The sequence below is a fragment of the Rattus rattus genome, chromosome 13, assembly GCF_011064425.1.
Source record: "Rattus rattus isolate New Zealand chromosome 13, Rrattus_CSIRO_v1, whole genome shotgun sequence".
In the NCBI taxonomy this organism is placed as follows: Eukaryota; Metazoa; Chordata; class Mammalia; order Rodentia; family Muridae; genus Rattus; species Rattus rattus.
In genome coordinates, this window is record NC_046166.1 from 58,970,047 (window position 1) to 58,993,120 (window position 23,074).

A 23,074-nucleotide genomic window follows, 5' to 3' on the forward strand; every position below is an offset into this window, starting at 1 on the left:
CTCTTCTATCTCTTGTATTCTGTTGGTGATGCTTGTATCTACGGCTACTTGCCTCTTCCTTTGGTTTTCTGTATCCAGGATTGTTTCCATGTGTTCTTTCTTGATTGCTTCTATTTCCATTTTTAATTCCTTCAATTGTTTGATTGTGTTTTCCTGGAATTCTTTCAGGGATTTTTGTGATTCCTCTCTATAGGCTTCTACTTGTTTATTTATGTTTTCCTGCATTTCTCTAAGGGAGTTCTTCATGTCTTTCTTGAAGTCCTCCAGCATCATGATCAAATGTGATTTTAAATCTAGATCTTGCTTCTCTGGTGTGTTTGGATATTCTGTGTTTGCTTTGGTGGGAGAATTGGGCTCCGATGATGCCATGTAGTCTTGGTTTCTGTTGCTTGGGTTCCTGGGCTTGCCTCTCGCCATCAGGTTGTCTCTGGTGTTACCTTGTTCTGCTATTTCTGACAGTGGCTAGACCTTCCTATAGGCCTGTGTGTCAGGAGTGCTATAGACCTGATTTCCTGTTTTCTTTCAGCCAGTTGTGGGAACAGTGTGTTCTGATTTCGGGCGTGTAGTCTTTCCTGCCTACTGGTCTTCAGCTGTTCCTGTGGGACTCTGCCCTGAGTCCACCAGGCAAGTTATTTAGAGAAGAAAAGTTGGTCTAACCTGTGGTCCCATGGCTCAAGTTGCTCATGGGGGGCTGCTTTTGAGCTCTCCATGAGGGTGAGCTCTCCATGAGGGCGGCAACCAGGAGGGCCTGTGCTGCCTTTTCCTGGACCCCTGTGCACCGGGATCCCAGATGGCGATAGGTGTTTTCCTCTGGAGTCAGAAATGTGGGCAAAGTGTAGTCTCTGGCCTCCCAGGCATGCCTGCCCCTCTGAAGGTTTAGCTCTCCCTCCCACGGGATTTGGGTGCAGAGAACTGCTGATCAATCCCTCCAGGCAGTGTCTGGACTGCGGAGGACTTGCAGCTACAGTGACCCTGTCTTCTGGTTCCCAGACCCTATACAGTTTCCTCTTGGGCCAGGGATGTGGGCAGGGGTGGGCAGTATTGTTAGTCTCTCCCGCTCTGCCATCTCAGGAGTGCCCACCTGTCTGGGCGGTGAGCTCTCTCTCCCACAGGGTTTGGGAGCAGGGAGCTGTGGGCCAGGATCTGCAAGGTTCCACCTCCAGCTAAAAACCGGAAGTGACCAGTCCCAGAGGAATTTTGCCTCATGTGTCCTGAGTCCACCAGGCAGGTCACTTGGAGCAGAAAAGTTGGTCTTACCTGTGGTCCCGCAGCTCAAGTTGCTCGTGGGGGAGCTGCTTTTTTGGCTTTCTGTCATTTTTGTTGTTCGTGAAGACCAGCCTTAGTCTGTGGTGATCTGATATGATGCAGAAGATTATTTCAGTCTTCTGTATCTGTTGACGCCTGTTTGCTGACTGATTATACATTCAATTTTGGACAGGGCACCATGAGTTACTAAGAAGAAGATATGGTCTTTTCTTTTAGGATGAAATGTTCTATAGATATCTGTTAAACCCATTTGGATCAATACTTCTCTTAGGTTCACTCTTTCTCTGTTTAGTTTCTGTTTCCATGATCTGTCCATTGATGAGAGTGGGGTGTTGAAGTCTCACACACAGTATTGTTGTGTGGGGGACAATGTGTGCCTTGAGCTGTAGTAAAATTTCTTCCATCATCATGGGTGACTTGCGTTGGAGCATAGATGTTCAGAATTGAGAGTTCATCTTCGTAGATTTTTCCTTTGATGAGTATGAAGTGTCCTTCCTTATTTTCTTAATAACTTTTGGTTGAATGTCAATTTTGTTTGATATTAAAATGGCTACTCCAGCTTGTTTCTTTGGAACATTCGCTTGGAAAAAAAAATGTCCCAGCCTTTTACTCTGAGATAGTATCTGTCTTTGCTTCTGAGCTGGGTTTCCTGTATGCAGCAAAATGCTGAGCCCAATTTACATATCCAGTCTGTTAGTCTATGTCTTTTTATTGGGGAATTGAGCTCAATGATGTTCAGAGATATTAAGGAGTAGTGATTGTTTCCCATTGTTTCCTGGGCCCTAGCCTATCTGGTCTGTTCCCTCCCTCACTTCCAGCTGGATAACCTCACTTTCTCAATACCCTCAGTGCAGACAATGCAAGCCCAATTCTCTCTACCTAGGAATGAGAAGGTGTGTTATATCAGAAAAATATCAATCTAATCCAACAGGTTAGCACTGGGGCATAATGGCACTGGTACACTTGTGCCAGCCCTCATGTGTGGAGGATAGGTAATTTCGCAGCTCCCCCACTTCTACCCCACTGCCTAACAAAAACACCCTTTGGCCTATATTGTATCAGCAGTGATGTCTGTGCTCTGTACCTCTCTTATTCTGGAGTCCTGACCTTGGCACAGGTGTCTATGTGGTCAGCCCCAACAAAATGCTGAACTCTGAGACTATAAGAGATTCCTAGAAGACAGCATAGCATTGGAGCCCGCAAAGCTTTCTGCTGGGTTCAGATCATTTCTATTTGACTACATGAAATGAGAACTCTGGGAGCATCTTGGCTCTGATTGCTAAAAGGTCCCCTTTGTAACACAATTTGGTAAACATGGCCTTAAAACTTGTTGAAAGCAGGCCCTTTGAAACTGGAGTTCTCAGTACCCTTAATTTGAGAATATCTGTCTGAGTTTCTAGGGAAATGGCTAAAGGGTACCCACTAAATTGAAATTATAGGACCCTTCTTTTGAGCAGTATTTGTCAAAATCTCACCAAAGAACAGACATCTATAAATTGATCCATTGTTGGAGTAATCTGGGAAGTTAGGGCTTATTCTGGACCATAATGCATGTGGCTCTTTGCTAAATAAGGTTTCATTGTGAGATACATACATGCCTTTCTTAGTGTAAATATGTAGATATCTGTTGGTTCTGTATGGAGTGTCCTCCTAAGGACTTTCCACAGTACACACACATCTCAACTCCTCTAACTTCAATACAACATATGGGAGTGCCTGGTGCCTGGACATCTATGACCACTCTCCCTAAAAAAGGCAATCACTTCTAAGTATGGTCAGCAATCCCCTACTGTGCCAGTACATGGGGCACTTGAGGAAACAATGTGGAGTTGGAAGATGTCTGAAAAACGGTGGGAAGCAGAGAGAGCTACAGGTAAAACAAGGACATAAGAGGCAGGCCCACAACTTTGTGTCAGTAAAAGCTGCTACCTCTAGATCTAGCTACCAGAGGCATGAATGTTCCACTTTCAAAATGTTATGTGGTATCTTTGTATAATACAGGACACATAAGGCATGCTAGCTGATGGGTGCCCAGGGGATAAGAAATCGTAAGTGCTCATTTAGTTCAGATGATAGAGCCTTCCACAACAGAGAAACAAGCAAGGAGAGATGAGGTTCCAATATCTTAGCCAAGAACTCCTGATGCTAACAACTTGATGCTATAGTTTGGTTTGGAGGTAAGGCATCTCCCACATGTGTTTGACCACTTGTTCTCTAGTTAGTGGCCCTCTTTTGGGAGTTGTGGGGCCTATAGGAGGTGGGAGCCTTGCTGAAGGTAATGGGACACAGGGGGTGAAACCTGTATTCATACCTCAGCCCAGGAAACTCTCTGGTTCCTAGGCCACAGCCAGTTAAGGAATTTCACCACATACCAGTTTATCCTGAAGCAATACCTTCCCTGTTGTGGAAGACTTTATATGTGAATCAAATAGCCGTGCTCAGTTGTCTCTATCAGACATTTTGTCACAGCAATAAAAAAATAGCAAATTTCCCTAAGTTCCTTCCTAGGGACCTATCTCAGGAAGTGTCTATAACCATGCAATAGTGCCTTTGGGGGACATTCAAGAGCCAAGATTTCTCAACGGTGCATTAGCCTGCAGGGAGGAGGCCTCCATTATCAAAGTGATAGTCACTGTCACGCCCTACACCCTGAGTATAAGGTCACTTGCAGCCAGTCTCCCTGAGACCCAGCCATTGCTGGAGAGCAGTATGCCTCTCCCTTTAAAAGTACCATAAGTTTGTTTCTAGAACAGGTAGTTATTTTTTAAGGATGGTGAGTGTCCGCATATTTTCTTTTCTTACTGGATGTTTTCTTTTCAGAATAATGTCAATTTGACCTCCTCAGAACTATTCAACCTGTTTGGCTAGTGCTATATTGTTGGATCTCTGTGGTTCCATGGGGCTTCCACTGAATCAGTAAGGTGATGACACTCATGCAATTGTATAGCAGTGTGGCTTGCAGGACTTGTGAGCCTTGCTCCAGACCCATGCCCCTCAGCTGCTGATGTCACAATCACTTGAGTGCTCACTGTGTTTCCCACAGAAATAACTTCTAAGTTTTGTTACTGTATTGGTTTAGATCATGGAGAAAATCAAAATGATACTCTTCATAGAGAGAAACAACCTAATAAAAGATCCCTGAATGAAAGTCAAAGCCTCCCAGTCTTATGTCATCTCCTCGACCCTTGAAGCCGAACAGTATTTGTGATGCCATTTTCAAGGTTTTTGGACCTAACTCAAATAGCCCTGGGTCCCGTCCCCATGGATTGGTTTACAAAAACAAAGAAAACCAAGTCAGAAAACATAGTTCTCTGTCCTCGGAATTATACAAATAATATGCAAAACAAACTTCCCAGGAGACAAGGCCAGATGATATTTCTAGTGGTTATAAAAATGGACTCCATTCACTCTCAGACAAGATACAATCTCTCTCAGAATTAACCTGCTGTGTGTCTGCCTAAAGTGTCTACTAGCCCTTGAAACATTCATATCAATTTTTTCAGGCAAACATTATACCCTAGCACTTGACCTTCATCGAAGAATGACAATGTTAGTAACTTTTATGTCCTGAGAACTTATATAAGACCTTTCTTCTTTGTCTTTGAGATCATGCTTGATGTCTGTCAGTGGAACTGTAATAACTTTCCTCAGGAAGGGCACATTAATAGTAACCAATAGTACTATGTGGCACCTGATGTTGGAACATGTGTCCTTCCAAATCTATGTTGAGTCTTCAGTTCTATTTGGGGCCTTTGTGGTGCCAACCAAGGGGGTTCAGCATCATGACAGAATGTGTCCCCTATAGAAAAGGGCCTGACACCAAACCCTGACGCTATTGCAGATGCCATGTTATGCTTGCAGACTTGGGTCTGACATGGCTGTCCTCTGACAGGCTCTACAAACACCTGACACAGATGCAGACACAGCAAACATTGGACTGAGCTAGGGGACTTCTGTGGAAGAGTAAGGGGAAGGACTGAAGGAGCTGAAGGGGACTTCAACCCGTAGGAAAAACAAAAGTGTCAACTACCAGACACATCAGAGGACTGTGGACTAATGCATAAACAAAGAGTTTACATGACTGGTTGTTACTACATGTGTAGCAGAGGAATGTTTTGTCTGGCCTCAGTGGAAGGGTATATCCTTGGTCCTGTGGAGGCTTGATGCCCCGTGAAAGGAGAAAGCTAAAGCAGCAGGAATGTTAAATCTTAACCCTAACACTATTACTAATGGTAATCCTAACCCTTTTAGAGGGGGGATGATGTAGTGGAGGAATTTTTACATTATATATACATATATAGGATATATATATTTCTTTTCATATATATATGGAAAAAGAATTGAGAGTTTTCCCTTTTTCAGGACCATTTAAGGAATCACAACAAAATGACATGGTAGAGCAAGAAAGCAGCTCTGATATATGCAGACAAATAATATACATCAAACATACTGTTTTCAACTTACCAATCTCCAGAAGTACAAGAATTCAAATAATTTGTTCATAAATTTCCCAGTCTAAGGCAATTTGTTGTAGAGCAGGATGAGATTTGACATTTGAAGACTGTCTGCCTCCCATGCCTACAGCTTTTGCTGTCTGTAGGATTCTAGGCTGACCTTCTTTCTTGATCATCCTGTAGATGGCTGCCCTCTGTCTCCTGGAGTTCTCTGTCTCTGGTGAAAAATCTAATAAGAGGTTTTGGGTAGGCTATAACAAAACTCCCTTGGTAACAGTCCCACATACTTTAGAAACTTGTCCTAGAGTATTTTGTGACAGAAGGACAATGACAGGGGCATACTTTGAAGGGCAAGTATGGCCAAAGGAATGACTACTTGAACATTGATGTGTAACAGACAGTTATTAGCACAGTATTTTTGGTGCTATTGGCAAAGGACATTGGAGCATCCTCTAGGTTCCCTTGCTTACTGGTAAATATTAGAGTCTATACCCAGTGAAGCTTAAAGCTTTGGGGTCTGTATTATCATTATCCATATTGCTGTTTCTATATCCTTTAAAGCGGAGACAGTCCTTGCTGTGGTCTGCATTTAAAAAAATTGCCTATAAAATTGTGTCTGATCACGTGGTATCTAGCTGGTGATACTGTCATGGGAGCTTTTAGGAGATGGGCCCTTGGTCTAGGAAGCAGTGTTATGACCTGGCATTGGACATGGATTGACCAGCAGTACAGGATGAACAACCACATGTTAACACTGTATACCATGCTTTCCGTGTTCCCTAACGTGGGAGCCAAAATGAGCCGTTACATTGCTCCTGGTTAGGCACTTGGTAGCAGTAACTACAGAGTAGCTAATACAGTCCTCTGAGGCAGGAGAGTGCCCATCCCTCATTGGTCCATGTCTTGCTCTGACCTCACAAAGAACCATTGTGACAGATGGCAGCCACCTGCCTATATAATGCACTGCCCAAGGCTGGTTGCTGTCCTTCTAGTGCGGAGAGCGGGTTGGTGGTGATTTGTGAGACTTGGACTTTGGTAAAAATTTTGGACTCAGATACTGGTGACGTTTTGGACTTGGATTTTGGCAAAAGTTTGGACTCAGTACTGGTGAACATTTTGGACTCAGATTCTGGCAAAGGTTTGGACTCGGATACTGGTAAAGGTTTTGGACTCGGATTCTGGCAAAGGTTTGGACTCGGATACTGGTGAACGTTTTGGGCTTGGATTCTGGCAACGGTTTGGACTCGGATACTGGTGAACGTTTTTGACTCGGATTCTGGCAAAGGTTTGGACTCGGATACTGGTGAAATTTTGGACTCGGATTCTGGTTACATTTGGATTTCCCAGGTAAGCCCTTTATCAGTTACTTCTTGAGGTTTGCTGGTACTTTTTTTTTTCATTTTAGTTTCTTTAATTTGTCTTTCATTTTAGACATTCATTTTTACATAATTTCATTTCTTCATTAATTATCTTCAATTTGTCCTTTTCTATGTACACATTTTCATTGACTTTCATTTACTTTTTAGAGTTTGTTAATAAACATTAAGGATATGTAGTAAGACATTTCAGCAAAACATTACTGTATATGCACATAATGTACTTTGATAATATTCAGCTATTCAGACAACCGGTACCCCTACCTCCTTCTTTCTCCTTCACTTTCCTAATCAATTTATTTTACTGCAGGCTCCTTCCACTACCTATGCTTCAACAGTTGGGAGTCAGTATCTGTGTGGGACTTGATAGGGTGATTTCCAGATCCATTCTCTTTTTAAAAGGCAATTTTACATTCCAGCTGAGCATGTGAATCTTGTCCTCTGTTTCTATGCATTATTGTTAATCAGTTGGTGGGTTTGCACCACTAGTAGAACTGGATGAACCCATCTTGATCAGGAAGTTTGGTTTATTAGATGTTCTTGAATTCTCTATGAGGTATTAAGCACTGGAAGGATTGTTGTGTCTGTGTTAATTATACTTATTTCTTGTTACTGTAACCACTTGGCTTCAGTATCTGCTTGTGTCAGTCTCAAAGAATAAATCTAGATTCTTTCTCCTTTCTATTTTCATGAATAGTTTGAGAATCATTGGTGTGGGATTTTTTTTAATTAGATTTAATAGAAATCACCAGTGAGTTTGTCTAGTCTGGCTTTTTTTTTTGTTGTTGTTGTTGTTGTTGTTGTTGCTTTTGCCGTTAAGAGATTCTTTTAAATTACAATGTCAATTTTGTTTCTTTTTTGAAATTTGTTTGAAATTCTGTGAGAATTTTGCATGATATTTTTGGTCATATTTACTATTTCCCCTCCTTCTAGATCCTCCACACAGATTTTCTTGCCCTTCAGATTTGGGTCTTTCATTTTGTTTAGTTTCTGACCATCAAGTACAGTTTCTCTTGTCCTTAGGCTCTTAGATATGTGTCCTTCCACAGAAGAGTGGTCTGCCCAAACTCTTCAGGGGCCACACCCTTAAAATTGGTAGCTCCCTGTCAGCTATCAATTTTGACGAGCTCATCAGCTAGGTGTGTGATTTCTTGTCCACCTCCCCTCTTCATGCTGAGCTTTTGACTGATTTGAGCCTGAGCAGGTCACAATGCTGTAAGATCTTATGTGTAACTGCCCTACTGTGCCCAGAGAGCACTGTTCCTCCTTGCCATCGACTGCCTCTGGTGCTTACAAACTTTCAGTTTAGATGTTTTCCCTCTTCTTAGTTCTTAGTTGGTAGTTTCATGTGTGTTTAGAGGTTCATCAATTTCCTCAAGATTTTTCCATTTCACTGGAAAGTTTGTAAAACTTCCCTAGTGATTGTTTATCTGAATTTCTTCTCTCTAATGTGATGAATGCATATCTTCCCACTTCTACAAGTTATTTTGGTTAAGATTGCATCAGCTATATTTATTCTTTTTTTTTTCTTTTTTTTTTTTTCTGGGAGCTAAGGACCGAACCCAAGGCCTAGTGCTTGCTAGGCAAGCGCTCTACCACTGAGCTAAATCCCCAACCCCCGCTATATTTATTCTTAAAATAAAGAAATTGTTACCGGAGCAATTTGAATATACTTGGCCCAGGGAGTGGAACTATTAACGGGTGTCACCATGTAGGATGAAGTGTGTCACTGTCCAGGTGGCTTTTGATGTCCTACTCCTGGCTGACTACTAGAGTCAGTCTTTTCATAGCAACTTTCTGATAAAGATGTAGGACCCTCAGCTCCTCCTGCTCCATGCCTACCTAGATGTTGCCATGTTCTTACTTTAGTGATAATGGACTGAACCTCTGAACCTGTAAGCCAGCTCCAAATAAGTGTTATCCTTTATAAGAGTTGCCTTAGTCCTGGCATCTAATCACAGCTATGAATTCCAAACTAAAAGAGCTACATTGGTCCTTGCATTACTTTAGTCTCCAGTTCCTCAATTCATATTCTGAACTGGAATTCTAATTCTTTTGGATTTGGCTTGTTCTTATATTTCTATGAGCTTGACATACATCATTAGATTATTTGGATCATCATTTTGTTTGTATCAGTGAAGGAATTGAAGGCTATAAATGTTTCTATTAGACTCACTTTCACTCACTTTTATCTTGCATCACTAGTTGGTGTGGACAATCGACAAAGATGAAGAGGTGGCAAGTGTGTCAGGACCTCAGGTCCAGCCCCTTTCAGGAAGATGCCTTAACAGATCATTACAGAATACTAGCAAGCCTTGGCCAGGGGGCATTTGGGGAGGTCAAACTTGCTACCCATCTCCTCACCCATACAAAGGTAGCTATAAAAGTTCTCCCCAAAAGCAATAAAAACCTCCTGCTCAAATCCGAAATTGAAATCATGAAATCCCTCGATCACCCCCATATCATTAAACTTTTACACATAATTGACACCAACAAAAACATTTTCATCGTCCTGGAGCATGCGGTGGGAGGAGAGCTGCTGACCAGAATTGAGGACTTTGGATACTTACCCGAGGAGGAGTGCAACAGACTGTTTAGACAGATAGTTTTAGCTCTCCAGTACTGTCACCAGAGAGGGATCATACATAGGGATATAAAACCAGAAAACATTTTATTGGACCACAAAGGAAACGTAAAACTGAGTGATTTTGGATTGAGCACCAAGATAGTCAGGGGTCAGAAGTTAATAACATTGTGTGGAACCCTACCTTACTGTGCTCCAGAACTGTTTAATCTTAATGGATATGATGGCCAGGCAATCGACGTCTGGAGCTTGGGAGTTGTTCTCTACTATATGGCTACAGGGTGCCTCCCTTTCCAGGGATTTACCTATCAAGCAATAAAGCAGAAAATCTTGGCAGGAAGGTACTCAGTGAACTTCCGGTTGTCACCAGAACTCTGGGATGTGATAGCAAAATTGCTAACTGTCAACCCTAGAGAAAGGCCAAGAGTCCATGAAATTTTAAGATTTAACTGGCTTAAGAATGAGAATGAAGTTTCTCCCAGTTCATTGGGAGGAAACACTGACAGCCACCCTGACCCCACTATACTGGTGATGATGGGCGACATGGGGTACGAGCAAGGTCAAATAAGGGAAAGCTTGAGGGAGCGAAAGTTTGACCAGGTAATGGCTACTTACTTAATGCTCAAACAGAAGGCATGCTCGGAAGACAAGTCCATCAAAACACCTCATCCCACGCAGTGTGCTCAAACTTTGAAAAGCACATGGTCAACCACGGAAAAGCAGACAACTCTGAGGAGGGGATCTAGTCTGCCTACCCTTACAACCTTCTATTTACCCAGCAAATTAGAAAGTCTTAACAAGGGAAAAAGAACTACAATGAGGCACACTATGCCACCTAACTTGAACTGCTTCAACAAATCAGAAAGTCTTAACAAGGGAAAAAGAACTATAGTGAGTCACACTATTTCACCCACCTTGAACTGCTTCAACAAATCAGAAAATCTTAACAAGGGGAAAAGAGCTATAGTGAGGCACACTATGCCACCCAAGAAGACAAGTCCAGTTCGAAGACTCTGCCCACGGCTTCACAAGTATTTCGGCATGAGGAGTGCCTCGGAAGATAGCTCTAAAAGAAATTCTTCAGATCCATCACTGACAATCTTCTCCTCTCAATCACTCATGAGTGCATTCAAATATGGCTCTACCTATTCAAAGAGGAAGGCGTTCTTACAGTGTATCTTACATTATCATGCCTCCCAGGAAGAAGACCAATATAAGAGCACCATCATACCGAGTGGAAAGCTTAACACAGCTGTCCCACCAAACTCCCTTCAGGAGGACCAGCTCACGGGACAGCTCCATAATGTGCTTACAGCTGCAGCAGTGGCCAGCAGGAACTTACAAGAGAAAACACCAACATTCTCCACCATGACGACCAAGGGTGAGGGTCCTGCTATAAAAGAAAGAGAGTCCATCCCATCCTCCCCACGTGCTCCTCGGGAACGGCTCCGTGGCAGGAGTCAGACTCCACCCAGGGCCCCCTTTAGAAGGCGAGTCTGGAAGACCTTGAAGAGTGGCTTTCTAAAAGGACTGGGGAGTTTATGTTGCTGTCTACCGATCCAAAAGAAGGTGCACCCAGCCAGCAAGAGAGTCCCACCTATGAAGTAGAAGGAGCCGTGGAGGCAGTCGTGGTACAGGTAGGTGTGCAGGCTACAGTACACCTCTACCCTTAGGCTTTCATATTTTAAATAGTGTCACTTTTTAAAGAAAAAATATTTATTTACTCTATGTGCATGGAGGTTAACTAGCCAGAGTCATTTATGTCTTTACACTATATCTGTCCTGGGGAATGGATTGAGGTCTCTAGCTTTGGCAGCATTTCATGGAACTATTTACTAATAAATGGTATGTTTTGAAATAAACGGGTTATAAGAATATACATATTAAGGGTTTGTGATAACACATGTTCACACAGACAATCCAGTGCGACTGCATCCTTTGAGGACCTAAACCACATGGAGAGAGCAGAGGAGAGTGTCTGGAGCCTCAGTGGGAATGCTGGAAGAGAGTGGCTGAAAGGATCAGTGGAACACTGGGGAGGAATGAACTTGAGGTCCCATGGCAGCACAGTGCCAGCAGAGCCAAGCATGAGTGTCCTGAAGTTTTCTCCTAAGTGTCCCCATTTTGTGTCCTTTTACAGAGCACTTGGAGGCACAGAGCTCCCTGCAAGATACCAGAGCACGAAGATGAATTTGCTGAGCTGCAGACAGGCTGCAGACAGCCAGGAAGTTCCCCGTGGTTGGGTGTCAGTCAGAATTCATCTACATCACAGTCTGAAACGAATGGACAACTCTTCTGTCTGCAGATTGATAGTGTGTCTGGGTGATGTCACACCCTTCCCAGATGCCCTGAGACCTGAGGGCTGAGAAAGGGTTCTGGGAGGAAGGTCTAAGCTCTTGATTTTCCTTACACTTCTAGGTTGGTTTTCATGATGGCTGCTGGTTCCCTAATTGTGCCTGCCAACTGAGGTGCTTCATAGGACCTAGAAATGCCGAAAACAAGGTTACCATGGCAGGCATGGCATCATCAAGAACACAAGCCTTACAGGACTTTCCAGGCATGGCGAGATCATCAGCTGCCGGTCTCCAGATGGACCTGTGAGACCTTAGAGGAAACAATGGGCAGTGGAAGCAGTGAAGGACCTCAGAGTGCCTGACCTGTATGTGCAACATAACGGTTGCTGACCAGATTGGAGCCAGAAACAGAGCGAGGATGGTGCACGGATGGTCCATCTAGCACTCATAACGGAAGGAAGAGTTTACAGTAACAGGTGAGTCTCTTGCTTATGATCCAGCTCTCAAAACCACCCTGGCTTCTTAGACAGCTTGCATCTAACCCACCAAGATTCAGAAACCTTCACAACTCAACCCATTGGTGAGCGTGACTGGTGCGGTGCAGCCTGAGTCATCTGTGTGAACGCTTCTGCACATGATATCTGGACAGACAGGAACACACACACACACACACACACACACACACACACACGATTTCAAAAGTTCTTTGTCAGTGTTGCTGCTAGTGAAATTTGTTTGAAATGGAGAGAATCTGCATTATAAACAAAGTAATAGATTTCCTGTTACTATAGTAACCCCTACAAATCAGTTCTCTTGTCTACACCCTCATCTGAAATATTAACCTCTTCTATTGCTTCATAGGAAAAATGTGATGTCGAACACGCCACAGTGCACACTATGGCAGGGCATCTCAGATCAGGCACGGTGAAGCCCACCATGGTGTTTGAGTGGAGACAAGGGCAAGTCTGGAACGTCGGATACTTGAAGTCTGAGCTGGAGCTGCTTCCAAGCATGACCATGGATAAGCACGTGTGAATGGAGAAACAACTAAGGCCCTCTGGTCTGGTGACAGGGGCCTTCCTTTGCAGGGCTTATGGTCTCCTGCCACCCCCCACACCTGAGGAAACTCAGAGAACTAAATGGTCAGATCTGTACTCCTCCTTACTCCCATACTCACCTATGCCCTGCCTTTCTTATTTTCAACAGCATTGAATAAGATCAAAGCTGTTTTCTCTCTGATGCCCTGTAGGGATGTTTCTGTCACTGCATTTGTGTCTTCGGGCATCAAGTCAAGTGCCTTTATGGGGTGTTTGCCCTATGACCCTGTGCTTCAGCTACCAAAGGACTCTTGATCTCACACTCAACAAGGGACAGAGCCTGAGACCAGCTACATCTGCATGGTGCATAGGGCAGCAGATGCTCCTGAAGCCCTATGCACTAGATGGAAAGTGAGAACACAGGGGTGCTCCTTTGCTCAAGACAAAGGGAAGGCGTGATTGGCTAACACTTGGTGAGCTTTCAAACACCCCTTTGTTTTCAGGTCTCTTTGATGTAAGAGGTCCCTGATGATATGCAGAGAAGTAGCAAAAGAGAAGGAAGTAGCATCATCAGCCACCTGCACTGGAAGCGTCACGGGAAGTAAACGATGTCCTGCTCTCAGGAACACCCAGGTTTCCTGACTGTTTGTTGTGCAAGAAGAGTAGATCAGTCAGCATGGAGAACTTCCTCACTGGGAACAGTTCCTCTCTCCACCAGGAGTCATGTAATCCGTGTAAGGTGCATCTCAAGTCCCCTCCATCCACCAACTCCACTTCTCTGTAAATGGGGCAAGGAGAGTCAATTGGTGTTAATGCTCTCTCAATCACTTAGGAATTGACATCATTTTCCCAGTTAAAAAAAAAAAGTCTCAAGAAATAGGGCCATATGCAAGATTAAGACATATATAACACTGACAGATACTGTACAGGGGCAGTGGGGAACACTTTTATTGGGTGCCTTCTAAAGCCGTGGCATCTACCAATACCTACGGAAATGAACCATGAAGATGGCCCATAGAAAACAGTTATGATATTGAAAGGTTAAACAGTTTCTGATTTTAGGCATTGTGGGCTCGAGATAATATCGGCCATTGAGGATATCCACGGACAGCTGGGTTTAAGATTTGCTTAGGCACAAGTGGAACCAAGAGTCTCGTATGCTGGAATCTGGACAAATCTCTATGGTTTACATAACTCTGAATAGAGAGGCTGTTTTTTTCTAGTAAACTTTTTCTGTTAGAACCACTTGTTGTGGTGTCCTATTTTATATCCGTATAAACATCCTGATTTTGGAAGTAGTTAGCATGTCTATCTTCCAAAGGCACCATTTTCCCAGTGGTGAGAACACCTCTAATCTGCTTGATGCACTGAGGTCTTCATCCAGTGCACTGGATCTCTGCAGTCTTCTTCCTAGAATCCTTTCCTAGAATGCATCCTAGAGACATCTCTCCATCCTGCTATTGTTTATCACTAGTGGAAATTTGTGTTTTACACTTAAACTGGGTAAATTTGCTGTCTGTTTCATAGTTTATTTTTCTTAGCATAATGTGCCTAGAGTCTATTCATGTTGATGACAATTCTCAGTATCCTTCTCCCATTTTTCCTATATACCCCCCATTATTTTTTTAAGCAGGTCTTGCTGTATATCCTAACCTGTCTTACAACTCATTGCCCTACTGCTCAGAATCCTTGGGACTTTGGTGACATGTTTGTGCCTCCTAAATTTGAAGGCCTAAATGCATTCTTCCTGAATAGACATGTGGATGCAGGACAGGCACCTTGTTAAAGAATTAGGCTTTAATTCATTTTGAAATACTCCCATTACTCTCTCAGTATCTTCCAAAAGCTCCTTATAATTGGGGGGAGAGATCGTCACCAGTGCCTGACTTCTGCTCACAAAGCACTGTCATTGTGTAGCATGGAATCTGGTTTATTCACAACTTGTGTTTCTGACCTGCCATTCTTATCCTGTGGAGAAGGCAGAACTTTCTTCAGGGCACATGGAATGCTCTGTGTTGTCCTGTGAGGCAGAAATGGAGAGCCTTCCATGATGACAGTATCCTTGGCCTCCTAAAACCAAAGCACTGTGGGAAGAAACTATAAACAACTCCTACCTCTTCCTGTGGAGGCACAGCCAGCACACACCGTGGGGCAGGTCCCTCTAGGTGGTGTGAGGGATCCTGTACTGTATGTATCAGTTCTCTGCACACTGGTTGACTCCATAGCTTGGCTGTCATGAATAGTTCTCTGGGACAGTACACAAGTGTCACTGACATTCTGACATTCTTTCCTTTGTCCTGTACCCAATGTCGGGATGCCTGGATATCAGGGAAGATATGCTTTCCCATTTTGAGGATCCCCACACGTGGCCTTAAGGTAGTTGTATAGATGTTTGATGTGTCAGCAATGTGCAAGTATTTCCAATTCACACTCAGGCAAATTTTTGTCCTTTCACACTAGATTCATAGGGTGACATTTATGAGAACTCCAATGGCAGCTGATTCTACTCGAACAAATGCACTTCAATTTACAGATTCTAACCTATGTCTCTCCTCTGTCTGTTTCCCTACTTGTCCAATAGCAATCCCAGTGGACCAAGTCCTCAAGGTCTTCAATCTCTTTGCAGTTGGTTGTTACACAGGCAGAACTAAAGAACGAGATCCACTCTTCTACATTACATACTGTTTTATTGTTAACAATTATTTGAAATTTACATGGAATATTCCATGCCACTCTGGGCTAAGAAGAGAAATTATTTCTGTACAGAAAGAAAGAAAGAAAGAAAGAAAGAAAGAAAGAAAGAAAGAAAGAAAGAAAGAAAGAAAGGAAAGGAAGGAAGGAAGGAAGGAAGGAAAGAAGGAAGGAAGGAAGGAAGGAAGGAAGGAAGGAAGGAAAGAATGGAAAGAATGGAAAGAAAGAGAAAAGTTACAAATGGATAACTAGAATTTGTATGAATTTTTTGTCCCTTCCCAATCATCTCTTAACTGTGTGATGATAAATAATTATGAAGATGCTGAAACAGGAAACCTTTCAGCTCCTTGGATCTTAAAATGTACTGTGGATAAATAGGGGCTCTATTTAAGGAATAATTTGACTGCCTTTTAGAGGATTTATCTACTATTAGAGACCTGGGGAAAGTAGCAAAACCAGAAATTTGTGTCTATCAACTTCCAAGGTAGATGCCATGAAGTGCTTGCTGACAGGAGCCTGATACAGCTGTCTCCCTGAGAGGCTTTGCAGATCCTGACCAATATAGATGTGGGATGCTCGAGGTCAACCATCGGAGTGATCACAGGGACCCCAATAGAGGAATTAGAGGAAGGACTGAAGGAGCTGAAGGGGCCTTATCAATGAGAGGGGAGCCCCTTGATTCTGGGAAGACTTGATGCCCCAGTGTAGAGGAATGCTAGGGTTGTAAGTCAGGGATGGTAGGGTGGGTGAGCAACCCTCATAGAAGGAGGATAAGGGAGGATGGGATAGGGCATTTGCAGGGGGGAAATTGTGAAAGGTGATAACATTTGAAATGGAAATATGTATATATATCCAATTAAAATATATAATGAATAATCTAAACAGGAAAAAAGGGATAATTTGAATGCCTTCTATAGTATTCCTCTACTATAAGAGAACAAGGGAAGGTAGACATCACTCTATTACCAGAAATAGTTGTCTATCCCCTTCTGACATGAGAAAAGTTAAGATGTCATTTAATCAATACAGTTGGATCTTTCTGTAGCCGTGAGAATATGGTCCAGCCTCACTACAGAGTTAGGCAATGGCTGAGAAGACTGCAAGACATTAATTAGCATCCCATCCACAGTTATAAAAACCCTGTAGGGATGTTGCTGTTACTGCAGCTTTGTGTCCCAAGGCGGCATGTCTAATGCCTTTACTGTATAAATAACCCTATGACCCTGTGCTGCAGCTACCAGACGATTCCTGGGAAGACACGCAACAAGGGACAGAGCCTGAGACCAGCTACATCTGCGTGGTGCAGAGGGCAGGTGAAGTTCCTGGAGCTCTACCCAGTGGACAGAAGCTGAACGCACAGGTGATGCCTCCTTGCTCAAGCCATGGGGAAGGCACATGGCTAACACTTGGTCATCTTTCAAAAATCCCTTGTTTTCAGGTCTCCTTCATGGATGAGGCCCCTGAGATTAGCAGAGAAGTAGCACCAGAGACACAAGTTGCATCATCAGCCACCTGGACTGGGAGCAACATGAGAAGAAACATGTGTTCTGATCTCAGGAACACGCATCAGTTTTCCCTGACCGTTTGTTGTGCAAGAAGAGTAGATGAGTCAGTGTGGAGAACTTCCTCACTGGGAACAGTTCCTCTCTCCAACAGGAGTCAAGCAATCAGTGTAAGGTGCATCGCAAGTCCCCTCCATCCACCAACTCTGCTCCTGTGTAAATGCAGCAAGGAGAGTCAGTTGGTGTCACTGGTAACTCAGTCACCTAGGCACTGACACCACTTCCCCAGAAAAAAGTCTCAATGCAAGGTCAAGACAGCAGAAGTGTATGACGACAGATATTGTACAGGGGGAGGGGAAAACCCATTTATTGGGTCCATTCTAAAGCAGTGGTATCAACCAATACCTACAGAAATTAACCATGAAGTCGGCCCATAATAAAAACGGTCCTCTGTATTGAAAGGTGCATGGTTTCTGCTTTTAGGCATTGTGTGTCTGAATTAATATCAGCCACAGAGGATATCCACAGAGAGCTTGGTTTAAGATTTGTTTAGGCAGAAATGTCTATCCTTAGGATCCTGTAGAAAGTGGCAATCAGTCTATAACCAGAAATAGTTGTCCATCACCTTCTGACAGTAGAAAACTTAAGAATGTCATTTAATTGATGCAGTTGGAATTTTCTGTAATTGTGACAGTTTCTTACATGGTCTGCACAGAGTTAGGTAGACCATGGGTGAGAAGACCACAAGACTAAATTAGCATCCTGTCAACATCATAAAAATCTGGAGTTTGCAGAGTTGGAAAGATTAAGAGCCTTTTCTGCTGATAAAGGAGGCTGGCACTTCACCTCCCTGTACACACCCAGGGTGACTCACAACTGGTATAATTTCAGCTCCATGTATCCAACACATGGGCCTCCATAGATACCTTCACACACATGCACATGGAAAACTTGCATTGCACATGGAAAACTTGCATCTCCCAAGTTTATGTTAAGAACACCTTTGACCGACTATAGGATTCCACTAAGAAACTCATGGTTGGAGCACAAGCCCTGAGCCTCAGAAGGCAAGAGCCCATGCTCTAGAGAATCACACAGGAGCATCTCTGAGGACAGTGCCATGATATGCCCAGGGTCACACAAAGACAAAATGGTGCTGGAGGAGCCTGAACAGGAATGCCAAAGGTTTACCCGGCTTGTGTTGCTGCCTCCCAGTGACAGAGACCACCATGCTTGGGTAAGAGCAAAGTGATTGTAACCTAGTAGATTTCTGTACCATATGCACTAGAGATATCTGCTTGCGTACTGACTGGAGGCACCATCTGTCAACTAAAAACTGTTGGCCTATCAGCAAAGGGCTGGAAATAGGAGGTGGGACTTCCAGGACAAGATTGGAAATCCAGACGAGGGTCAGAGGTGGAAGACTCATCCTAGACAAATGCTTAGTTGTACGTCTGCCATCACGGAGTGCTAACTGAGAGCTTGGCAGAGACAGTTTAGTTTAAATGGGTTAAATAATTCATGAGATAGTCAGGAAACAAGCCTAAGTTATGGCCTAGGCATTTATAACTTAATAAGCCTCCAAGTGATTATTCAGGAACTAAACTGTAGGTGGGAAAGCCTGTGGCTACAGTGTGCTATGAAGACTGTTCCCTTCCCTCAACAATTATGAGTACCCATATTCATGGGATTGGTGATAATATAGGTATTGTCTGAGTAAAAACTCCATCCTGTCCTGTGCCCTACATGGATTCCTCAAACATTGGACTACATGTAGACAGCAGAGGGCAGTTTCCTGAGGCTGGGAAAGGATGCTAGAGAGCAGTGGATTACTCTGGAGGAATCAGCCTGAGAGGCCATGCCAGCACAGGGCCAGCATACACAAGCATGAGTCCTCCAGCTTTCTGCCAACAGGCCCCTTCTTTGTGGCTGTTTCCAGTGCTCTTGGAGACACTGTGGTCCCTGAGGACAATACCAGAGAGTAGAGAGCATCTTACTGAGGATACAGACAGTAGCACAGGAGGAGAGAGCTACGTAGGAATTTCGAGTGGATGTGTGCTATTGGGATTAAACTAGAGACGAAATTATTTTCTGAGGACCGAGGGAAGATTCTGGGAAGTTGATCTGCCCATGCCCTGTAGGGATATCCATGCTGGGCAGCTGTTCCAGAATAGCTGTGGCCCAGTTCATTGCTCTGCACTGGACTCAGAAGCCCGTGGATAAATGACCAAATTGTCTTTGTTTCTGGTGCTTAGAAAGGGGGAAGTGTCTCAGAGGCTTCTGTACTCATAGCCCTTGGCCTCAGCCTGCTGCTGCCCACAGTCACCATAGGCTGTGTCAAGGAGTGCCTGGTCTAGCACTCCTGAGATTCCTCCCAACCCTTCACTTTGTCTGCATGGCTGCACGGTTTAATAGGTGGCATAGGACACTGATATCAATGCCAAAGCACCACCATCGAGGCCAAAGTCCAACAGACCAGGCATTTGAGCGCACTGCAGGGCTGTGGCCAGCGTCAGGATGCTGCCCTGGAAGACACCAGTGCAGAGCCCTTCATCTGGTGAGGAGCCATAGCCCATCCTAGCAAAGGGAACTATAGACTTCATAGAGTTCTGCCTCAGCTCCTTATGCTTCTGGGCACTGTGTGCCCAACTCACCCCCTTGTGGAGCTGTCACCCTGGGTACAGTTCTCAGGAGGAGCAGAAGGTAATATTGTCAGCTTCTCTATAGCCAGCTACAGCACACTGGAGACCTTGGAGAACAATATGGCTCTTAAGCCACATGAGCAGAAGGAGAAATGGGATCAACACCTCAGGAAGAAGCCCCTAGATTCAAAGAACTGCCCATCTGGAAAAAATTTCCTGAAAAAAACACCAATGGCTTATGCTCTAAGATCAAGAATCGACAAATGGGATCTCATAAAACTGCAAAGCTTCTGTAAGGCAAAGGACACTGTGGTTAGGACAAAACGGCAACCAACAGATTGGGAAAAGATCTTTACCAATCCTACAACAAATAAAGGGCTTATATCCAAAATATACAAAGAACTCAAGAAGTTAGACCGCAGGGAGACAAATAACCCTATTTAAAAATGGGGTTCAGAGCTAAACAAAGAATTCAGAGCTGAGGAATGCCGAATGGCTGAGAAACACCTAAAGAGATGTTCAACATCTTTAGTCATCAGGGAAATGCAAATCAAAACAACCCTGAGATTTCACCTCACACCAGTGAGAATGGCTAAGATCAAAAACTCAGGTGACAACAAATGCTGGGGAGGATGTGGAGAAAGAGGAACACTCCTCCATTATTGGTGGGATTGCAGACTGATACAACCATTCTGGAAATCAGTCTGGAGGTTCCTCAGAAAATTGGACATTGAACTGCCTGAGGATCCAGCTATACCTCTCTTGGGCATATGCCCAAAAGATGCCCCAACATATAAAAAAGACACGTGCTCCACTATGTTCATAGCAGCCTTATTTATAATAGCCAGAAGCTGGAAAGAACCCAGATGCCCTTCAACAGAGGAATGGATACAGAAAATGTGGTACATCTACACAATGGAATATTACTCAGCTATCAAAAACAATGCCTTTATGAAATTCATAGACAAATGGTTGGAACTGGAAAATATCATCCTGAGTGAGGTAACCCAATCACAGAAAAACACACATGGTGTGCACTCATTGATAAGTGGCTATTAGCCCAAATGCTTGAATTACCCTAGATGCCTAGAACAAATGAAACTCAAGACGGATGACCAAAATGTGAATGCTTCACTCCTTCTTTAAAAGGGGAACAAGAATACCCTTGGCAGGGAATAGAGAGGCAAAGATTAAAACAGACACAGAAGGAACACCCATTCAGAGCCTGCCCCACATGTGGCCCACACATATACAGCCACCCAATTAGACAAGATGGATGAAGCAAAGAAGTGCAGGCCGACAGGAGTCGGATGTAGATCTCTCCTGAGAGATACAGCCAGAATACAGCAAATACAGAGGCGAATGCCAGCAGCAAACCACTGAACTGAGAATAGGACCCCTGTTGAAGGAATCAGAGAAAGAACTGGAAGAGCTTGAAGGGACTTGAAACCCCTTATGAACAACAATGCCAAGAAACCAGAGCTTCCAGGGACTAAGCCACTACCTAAAGACTATACATGGACTGACCCTGGACTCTGACCTCATAGGTAGCAATGAATAGCCTAGTAAGATCACCAGTGGAAGGGGAAGCCCTTGGTCCTGCTAAGACTGAACCCCCAGTGAACGTGATTGTTGGGGGAAGGCAATGGGGGAGGATGGGGAGGAGAACACCATAAAGAAGGGGGGGGGAGGGATTAGGGGGATGCTTGCCCGGAAACCGGGAAAGGGAATAACATTCGAAATGTAAATAAGAAATACTCAAGTTAATAAAAAAAAAAAAGTCAAAGAACTGCCCATCTGTGGAGCTGAGTAAGAACAGGCAACGCCTAGAGAGGGGCAGTCCAGGGCAGGATGAGGAACCCACTTGTGATGTTGGGACTAGGATGGTCCCCATTGCAGCACTCCAAACAGATGTGCTTCCAGCCAGCCCCTGGCACCAGAAAGGCCCAGCCCAGAACCAGCAACAACAGTCCAGCCAGTCCAGCCAGCCCCAGTGGCCACCCCTGGCTCAGCCTGCTTGGCACATTGATCACTTCTAATCTTGAAATGTCTATGCCAGCCCCGGTGCCCACTTCTGTTTCCAGCCAGATATTAGCTCAGCCAGCCCCAGTGCTCACGCCTTGCTCAGCCCTGCATCCCACTTGTGGCACTCAGGCCCCAGGCTGCGCCTGCATTCCATCCATGCTCCATGGCATCAGTCCCTGGTGACCTCCTGTCACCTCTGCTCATCTCTATTGACCTTTTGGAACCGTTGCCAACCTTTGTGATAACGGACCACACTGTGTCCCTGTGACCAGCCCTGTAGGGCTACCGCAGGACAGCACTGCCCTCCCCCCACAGTCTCTGATAGTCCAATGCCTGCAGTGCTGGCCCCCTCAGACTCTGACCTTGCAACCACTCGTCTTCCTACCTTCTGCCTTTCAGGCCACTGCTGCTGCCCCCATTGGGCACTCTTGGCGCCACGCCAGCAGAGCCAGCCCCATAGATCCCTTCTGGTCTAGCCTAGCTGCTTGTCACAGTCATCAGTAGGCCCCAAGCAGCCTCAGCAATTAGCTGAAAGCCCAGAACAAACTAGTCCTCCCAAGCCTGCCCTACTGAGCCCTAGATAGGCACAACAAGGGAAGTGCTCACATTTTAGCCTGGAGCAATTACACATACAATTACTCAAACAGCCCTTCGTGACCCCATAGAAGCCCCTGTGGTCACTTCCAGGCCCAGACTGGTCAAGAAAACCCCAACCATTACTTCCTCTTCCTGATCACCCTTCACTTGTGGGGCAGCCAGACCTGTTCCCGCAGACTGTTCTGAGGCCCCATCATCAGCTGAGATGGCAGTCCCTGCGGGGACTGGTTGCTCCATCACTCCTGGCCTTCAATTTGGGGCCATCCCTTCAGGCCCTTGAGGTCTGACTGGACTTGACACTCTGCCTCCAGGGTGGCCCACGAAGCCCCTTCTGTGAGTCCTGGAGCCTGAGGCTTGTAGATAACTTCCTAGGTGAATTTGGTATGCTACAGTTGGACTGCACTAGTGGGAACCAGCTCTCTTTAAGCTTAAGATGGTTTCCCAGACGGCCCCCAGGCTGATTCCAAACTACTTTGGCTGATTGGGCCTATGGCATCAGAAGGAGAGATAAACTCCATGCCACCCCACTCTCCCCTCCACAGGTGTCAGGCCTCTTGCTGTTACCATGCTCCTCACATGTCCTGGGCGAGGTTACACAGCCACACT

The 23,074-nt window shown here is 44.6% G+C and overlaps 1 protein-coding gene and 1 pseudogene across 1 annotated transcript; both read left to right on the forward strand.

The window, feature by feature from the left end:
• The first annotated feature begins 9,296 nt into the window (after positions 1 to 9,296).
• Positions 9,297 to 11,288, forward strand: LOC116915036 (sperm motility kinase). Its single transcript, XM_032919442.1, has one exon. The coding sequence runs from the start codon at positions 9,324 to 9,326 to the stop codon at positions 11,286 to 11,288; it is 1,965 nt and encodes a 654-aa protein (XP_032775333.1). The 5' UTR covers positions 9,297 to 9,323.
• Positions 11,289 to 12,910: 1,622 nt separating this feature from the next.
• LOC116914348 lies at positions 12,911 to 22,819 on the forward strand (annotated as a pseudogene).
• Positions 22,820 to 23,074: the final 255 nt, after the last annotated feature.